We start from the raw sequence: 8,350 nt of genomic DNA on the forward strand, positions 1-8,350 counted from the left end.
TCCACCGATATTGTTTCTCTAAAAAAATAGTATTTATATTTTATCAACAGATTCTACCTTATCAAAAACATATATTTGAAAATTTCATTAAAATAAGCAAATTGTTAGATGCTTATTTCTAATGCTTAGCTGTAGGTCCACCACCTTTTCCTGGTTAATTTTTGCTCATGTCATCGTCTCAGGGTCACTTAGAGCTGCATTCATCACCTGGATGTGTTTGGTGACAGTGATGTCATTTGCATATGCAGACACAGGCCTTCCATATCTTAGTTTGTAAATAATTCTTCTCAAAGTTTCTATTTTCCACACTAGAGTTTTTAGAGTCAGCACATATAAAATATATGAGAAGGGACAATCTTGATGGGTTGAGGGCATGATACAAAAGGGCTCCGATAAGTTGCTATATTCCACTGACTACTGAGTAGATGTTGTACCTTGCAGCGATTGAACCCCTAAAGACAGGACTAAAATCAGCTGCCATGAAGACAGCAGCCAAGTGCAGGTGGCCACCCCTTTTAAAGGACTTCGATTGATCTGAATTGATCAATGACCCACCCATGTCAGGTTCTTTAGCTTCCCTTTCTATAATGTATCCCTTGAGATCAAGATTGCCATGGGTAGACTTGTTTGGGATGGTGCATATATGGGCATGACATCCAGTTTGGAATGATCCTACAAGAAAAGGAATTTTTTCTCAATTTTCCCCACATAATTGTAGTCTATATCATTGGAGACATGCCACTCAAAAATTTCATTAAAAAATATGCATTTTAAAGAAAGTTATGAGAAAACAAAGTCAAGGGGTACAGAAGTATGCCTCAGCAACCTTATTTCCCCCCTAAAAAATTCATTTTCATATTTCATTCACATAACCTGTATCCTCAAAAATATCTTTGGAAAATCTCAATAAAAAACGGGAACATAATGAAAACCAGTTTAGTTAGGGAATAATAATTTTCCATTTACCCTCAATATAATCATAATGTATCAAGAACGTACCCTGGAAAAATTTCATTTAAAAAATATGCAATTTTATGGGGGAAATGGTTTTCTAATTTTCTTTTAAAGCAATGTTTTTCTTTTGAAGGATAGTATTCATTTCCTTATTTCATATAAGCGCCAGGAAATTTGTTGAAAGCAAAACCATAATGATGGTTTGAAGGCCACATTTTTTGGTGAAGTATGCCATTGATTAAGGGGAAGTAAATCCTGTTGACTGTCCAACCAGGGAGATAAATGCTTCTATGAAATTAATTGTTAATTAAGACGTCGCGATGGCAGCACGGAATCTCGGCACCCCCTTTGGTAAGTTAGTCATTATCTCGAATTTCGTCTATTTTTAACGAGATATTAATTCAAAAAATTTATTGATTAACAATTTAGTTTTGTTTTTATTCCAAATATACTGATTCAGAGCTAATCATTTGGTCCCAGACTCCAACGAAGCACCGAGCTATTAAGGATTGAAAACTTCGTAAAAAGTTTGGAACTTCTTCAAAAAACGTTCTACCAATCAATAAAAGATATATATTTTAAACATTTTCATCAATTTTTGATATAAGAACCTAGATTTTTCGACCAGAAATATAGAGTTTGTTTTTAGTGTTTATTCTCAAGTTTCTTTAGTAATCCGATTACTTTTCTCCGCCCCTTTTTCATCTTGGAAAACAATACTTTGTTCTTGTTTAATTCATACGTTCAACAATTTAACATCCTTTTCCCATCATCTTTTTGCACACATTTATTTATTTATGGGTATTTGCATATATATATATATATATATATATATATTTAGCGAAGGTTAAGAATATTCACACCCGCTGTTTAGGATAAGGTTTATTGTTACACCGAAAACGGGGTGGTGTGCGTATTCTTTACCTCCGCCCCTTTTCCATTGTGTTTTGTGGTATCTGGACGAAAATGTGTGCGGTAGATATTTTCTGTCTCGTGATTCGATTTGAGGGGAAAACGACTGAGTGTTTGTCCTCTTTTAAAAGTTCTGTTGACATCACGAGGAGGGAAAAAAGTAATGGATTGACATAACGGATATCGAAGTGACTGGAATTGCATCGATTTCTATAGATTTGCCTTAATTATGACTGGATTAGTTTGAAGACAAACCCAGGAAACGATGAGCCTAATACGTTTCAAAGTTTTGTTTCATTGAACATTTGTACGAATATAAAATCTATAATGTATATTCGGAGAAAACAGGATAGGTTATGACTTCCTGAACAAATTAACGATTAAATATATTATTATATATTAAATTTGATATTCTTAAACTTCAAATTTTAAAAATAAAACAACACAGACGACTAACAAGACAAAGTCAAAATTTAGAAGATTAAAGTAACGGATAAATTATTCTTTAAAAGATTTATAAATTTTTCATATTCTGTTTTTTATATATTAAACAGAACTTTGTAACATTGCACATGATTCTAGATGTGTGGTTAGGTGGTTAGGAGTGAGTGGAGCATCCAGTTCCTCCGTCCGTCCCATTCATAGCACCAAGTTCTGGAAACGGATGGAACACAAGAGAAGAACAGAAAATAAATGTTTATTCGAAGTAATCAGAGATCAAAGCTTGCTGACCAAAATGTTCAATTGTTTATAACACAGTAGTAATCATTTGAATTATAGGCAACAAGGCCAGCAAGTTCGGGGTGGGGGTGAGTCGACCCCAGTATCCAGCTGGTACTTATTTCTGTTAATGTTTACAAGTACACCGGCACGAAAAAATCGACCCTTTTTTATTTTTTTAGTTAATATTTACAACTTGACCCGAAAATGAAAATCAGAAAAAAAAAAAATAGTGCAACAGGTGTAAAAAAAGGAAATGTGTAGGAAACGAATATGAAAACAAAATGTGCGCAAAAGCAACGGGAAGATGAGGAAAGAACCTCGGAAAATTCACAAGATCCGAGTTTTTCCCTCATAACTTTTAGGAAAATGGGGTTTTTTTCCAATGAAATTTCAAATAAATACCTTTGAAAGGGCATACATTAGGATTATAAAGAAATTTGTGGGTGAAATCTTAATGTGGGGAGATGAGTTTTGGAAAATTGCCAAGATGCGAATTTTTCCTCGTTATATTCCGAAATCCCATTCAACTTTCTACAGATACCCTTGGGTAGTTATTACTACACCACCCACTGTTTATTTCTACCCACTTTCAATAATTTTTAATGTTTTGGCTTCAATTTTGTTTCACTTTCAATTATTTTCACGCTTTTTTTAACCCTTCGTCGTTATTGCCATTCACTCGTTATTACTTTCTCTTTCCCTCTATCTATCTATCTATCTATCTATCTATCTATCTATCTATCTATCTATCTCTATATATATATATAGAGAGAGAGAGAGAGAGAAAGAGATACATATATTACATACATCTATATACATATATATACACACACATACATATAAAATAATAATAATAATAATAATAATTGTGTACAGTGCTCAGGTGCACTACAACTCATCTAAAGTGTATATATAATCAGGTGTAGTTTCGACGGATTTCGGGAAGCATGAGGGCCTTAAAGGATGCAGTGTCATGGCAGTCAACAACTGACGCAGGCAGTTTATTCCATGCTTCAGCAACTCTGAGCGTGAAAAAATGTTTCCGAAAGTCATGGGAGCTGTGCTGTTTTCTGACTTTGTAGGCATGTCCACGTGTGTTAGACACATGGAGATCAAAAAGGTGTTCAGTGTTGTTGGTGAGGTGGTTGATAACCTTGTGGGTGTTTACCAAGTCCGTCGCCAGACGCCGGAGCTTCAGTGAATCCATGCCCAGGGAAACAAGGCGCTCAGAATATGGTAGGTGTCTGATGGAGGGTATGCGTTTGGTTGCACGTCTCTGGACAGATTCCAGGAGGTCAATGTTCTGAGCAAGATAGGGGTTCCAAACTGATGATTCGAATTCCAAGTGTGGTCGTACCATAGCTGTATATAGTTTTAAATAGATGGCTGGAGAGCGGCTAACAAAAGTCTTGCTGAGTGATGCCAAGACACCCTCGGCCTTCTTGACAATTTTAGAGATATGCTTTGTCCAACGCAAATCACTGCTGACAGTGATGCCTAGGTCACGCTCGCAAGAGGATTTCTTGATATCAGTGTTGTGGAGGGAGTATGTGGACGCAGGGTTTTTTCTCCCAAAATGCATGGTGGTACACTTGTCCACAGCCAGTTTCAGTTGCCAGTCTGTGATCCATTGCTGCATTGTGTCTAGGTCTGATTGCAGGAAAGAGTTGTAGACATCAGGATCAGTCCTCTTGATTTCAAGGTACAGCTTGATGTCGTCTGCATATTTCAATACTGTGGCATTCTTTAAATTGGCATCTATGTCATTAATGTATGCCACAAACAGGAGGGGACCAAGGACAGATCCCTGTGGTACACCCGATGACATCTCATATGGTGTAGAGTGCTGTCCTAGAACTGTGACTACCTCCTTTCGGCTGAGGATGAAGGATTTCAACCAGTTAAAAAGGTCATCCCCCACACCCATTGCAGAGAGTTTCACCATAAGCCTTTTGTGTGGCACAGAGTTGAAAGCCTTAGCAAAGTCAAGGTAGACAACATCCACCCATGAGCCACTGTCAGTGATCTGAGTAATGTCCTCAAGGAACTCGACAAGCTGGTCACTGCAGCTGGAGTTAGTTACAACGGAAAAACTCGGATTTTGTGAATTTTCCGAAGTTTTTTCCCCACAAATTTTTTTATAATCGTAATGTGTGCCGTTTGAAAGGTATTTCTATAAAATTTCATTGAAAAATAACCCCATTTTCCTAAAAGTTATGAAGGAAAAGCTCGGATCTTGTGAACTTTCCAAGGTCCTTTTCCCACCTTCCCATTGCTTCGCGCGCATTTGGTTTTTCCATATTCGTTTCCTAGACATATTTTTTAACACTCATTCCGGGTCAGGTTGTAAACATTAACCATTTTTTTCAGCGGACTTCTATGTTTTCGATCACAGGGATTCTGAAGATGCCAAAAACCCTGTTTTCAAAATTTTCAATTCCTCCCTCCTCAAATTTTAAAATTTTAACTTTTTTTTCAATCTACGAAATATGGAAAAAAGAAAATAATTAATTTCAAACTTTCTATGAGGAAACTCCAACATTGATTCATACACCTTCCCGCTTTTTAAAAGGGAAAATGAATGGCTTTGTGTGTTTGTGTGAGAAAATCAAGCGAAATATGTTTTACATACCTGTCCTATACATCGGTTTTGCTTTTTCGCTTTAAAGATAAACGGTCATGATAGAAGCAAACACGATATTCAATAATATGTTTGTGTTCTTCCTTTAGAAAGAATAAAATCTTCATGGGACTTCGTTCATGTGCATCTCCCCCGCCAAAAAAGGTTTGTATATTCGGAATCTACATGATATAAAACATATTCGTAGAAAATTTCATTAAAAATATCCATTTTTCTGATAGTTATGATCATCCAAAGTCGGTGGGGCAGGAATCTGTAGTTCTGCCTGGATTTTAAATGCATAGTGACAACAAAATTGACCACGATCGCTCCAGAGAAGATAAGTTTCCCTTTTTTTTTCATATAACAGATACTCCCGATCACTTCCAAGGACACCGTGAAAAGAAATCTGAAAAATCTCCGTCAAAACGGAGAAATTCCAACTTGTCGGTGCTTCCCAACTCCGAAGTCGGCCTCGATATGTCCGTGTGTTTGGCTTTGACCGCTTCTGACCGTTGTTGCTCTTGTACATTATTTACAAGGAAGACATCGGTGTCCTCATCGTGTTCGTTATAATGTTTCAGCTGATGTGCTGCTCTCCAGCCTTCATCATGTGTTCTGGTGGAATTTCGAACCCAGCCCTTTATTTGACGGTCGGGTGTTAACAAGTGTTTAGAAAAACGAAGAGGTCAAAAGAAGTTGGAGCAAACGAACATGGTGGTGGTGGGGGGGGGGACTTTCGGAAAATGCAGACGATCCGATTTTTCCGTCATAACTTTCGGGAAAATGGATATATATTGATTTTTTTTTACGGAATCCCATGTTTTTGGTTATGGAGGATCCGATTCTGAAAAAAAATAAATTCAAAAATCACATTCTCAAAGTTTCAATTCAGTTTTGTGAGTTTTGGCTGTTGTTTCTAGCATGTGGATAGCCTGTTTGAAGGCCAAGGCCGTAGAATTGTGAGGGGAGGTGTGTATATATATATATATATATATATATATACCGGAGTAAACACATAAATGTGAAACAAGGTGGAAAAAAGAGTACTCAAATACCAGTGGTAGAGTAATATGCTTTATTTTAAGCAGCAGAAAATTCAACAAAATCTGTTACTCTGAGTTTCTCGTTGCCGTTCATCAGACAGTTTTTGCTAGAAAAAGTATATATATATATACATATATATATATATATATATATATTCGTTGAAAAATGGAAATTTTACAAACATTTTTTTGTAGTCTTCGTATTTTACTACGTATTTTGAAAAAAAAAAAAAATCCCTGAAAAGATGAAAGGTGGCGGGGATTGAAATTTTGAAAATGTGATTTTTGAAATTTTTTCAGAATCGGATCCTCCATAACCAATATATATATATATATATATATCCATTTCCCCCAAAAAGTTATGACAGAAAAATCGGATCTTGTGAATTTTCCGAAAGTCCTCTCCCCACAAATTTTTTTGTCATATTCGTTTTCTACATACTTGTTAACACCAAGCAGGCTGTTTTTATTTGCTTTTTTTAACGGGTGAAGATTCTTATATTAACCTATTTGAGTAATGTTGCTGTGTTTACATTTTCATAACTTAGCGGGGTCATTTCGTTCGACTAAAGCCCTTAAAGGCGGTGCTCCAGTATGGCCGCAGTCAAGTGACTGAAACAAGTAAAGGAGTAACTCCACAGTGTCACCTTTCTTCTTCTTGATGAGCATCCATCGGCCTTCTATAATCTGAGTTTGAATGTTGTTATTTGGATTTTAAAAAATTGAGTGAATCGTTGATCCACATAAAAAGACTCCCATCAAATATCAAACGGGTTTCATGAAATTTTGCTATATTACTCGGCATAACTACAGATTTCTGCCCCCACCCGACTTTGGATGATCGTAACTTTCAAAAAAATGGATATTTTTTAATGAAATTGTCTACGAATATGTTATATCATGTAGATTCCGAATGTGGCTGTGTGGTAAGTAGCTTGTTTACCAACCACATGGTTCCGGGTTCAGTCCCACTGCGTGACACCTTGGGCAAGTGTCTTCTACTATAGCCTTGGGCCAACCAAAGCCTTGTGAGTGAATTTGGTAGACGGAAACTGAAAGAAGCCCGTCGTATATATGTATATATATATGATGATGATGATGATATGTGTGTATGTGTTTGTGTGTCTGTGTTTGTCACCCTAGCATTGCTTGACAACCGATGCCGGTGTGTTTATGTCCCTGTTACTTAGCGGTTTGGCAAAAGAGACCGATAGAATAAGTACTGGGCTTACAAAGAATAAGTCCTGGGGACGAGTTGCTCGATTAAAGGTGGTGCTCCAGCATGGCCGCAGTCAAATGACTGAAACAAGTAAAAGAGTATACAAAATGTTGGGGGGGGGAAGTGTCTTAGGAGGGAGTCGGATGGGGAATTTCAGAAAATTCAACAGAGTCCACTTCAATTCGTCTTAACTTCCAACAAAATGGATATTTTTTAATGAAATTCTCTACAAATATACCTCGGACTATGTAGATTCCATGGACACAGGAATTTTGGGGAAAAACAATTGGGGGTTATTTCTGAGAACCGTTCCCCACTCGCAGGTGTTTCTGAACAAGTCTATACAAAATTAGGCCGTATCCTAATATGCCACATATTTTATGCACTTTAGAAATAACTCCTGATGGACAAGGGACTTTCACAGTCTTCATATTCTTAACTGCTGCCAAGAAGAATGGTTGAACCCTCACTTATGTTCACATTAGGACAGCTCTCTTACATTTCATATTTGCAAGCTGTTCATTTTCACTTTTAGATAGCAGGATGGGGTGATGAGGTATGGGGTATGAATCAGTTTTGGAGTTTCCTCATAGAAAATTTGAAATTTATTATTTTCTTTTTCCCATATTCTTAATCTTCATATTTTCCCATGTAGATTAAAAAAAAAAAATTCGAAAAAAGTTAAAATTAAAAAATTTGGGGTGAGGAGGGGGAAACGAAAATTTTGAAAACATGGGTTTGGCATATTCAGAATCTCTCATCGAAAACATAAGAATCTGCTGAAAAAATTTTGAAAAAAAAAGGGTCGATTTTCTCATGGCAGTGTACTTGTAAACATTAACCCTAATTTCACTTTATTTGATTGACTCCAAAAGG

At 36.5% G+C, this 8,350-nt stretch overlaps 1 protein-coding gene across 1 annotated transcript in view; it reads left to right on the forward strand.

Moving 5' to 3' along the window:
• The first annotated feature begins 1,197 nt into the window (after nucleotides 1–1,197).
• The window catches only part of LOC115209894 (deoxyribose-phosphate aldolase), a 29,296-nt gene continuing 22,143 nt past the window's right edge, over nucleotides 1,198–8,350 (forward strand). The window contains exon 1 of the mRNA XM_029778476.2: nucleotides 1,198–1,305. Coding sequence (XP_029634336.1) covers nucleotides 1,275–1,305 — 31 coding nt within the window. The 5' untranslated portion in view covers nucleotides 1,198–1,274. The remainder of the gene's footprint in view (nucleotides 1,306–8,350) is intronic.

The sequence above is a fragment of the Octopus sinensis genome, linkage group LG3 (genome assembly GCF_006345805.1).
Source record: "Octopus sinensis linkage group LG3, ASM634580v1, whole genome shotgun sequence".
In the NCBI taxonomy this organism is placed as follows: domain Eukaryota; kingdom Metazoa; phylum Mollusca; class Cephalopoda; order Octopoda; family Octopodidae; genus Octopus; species Octopus sinensis.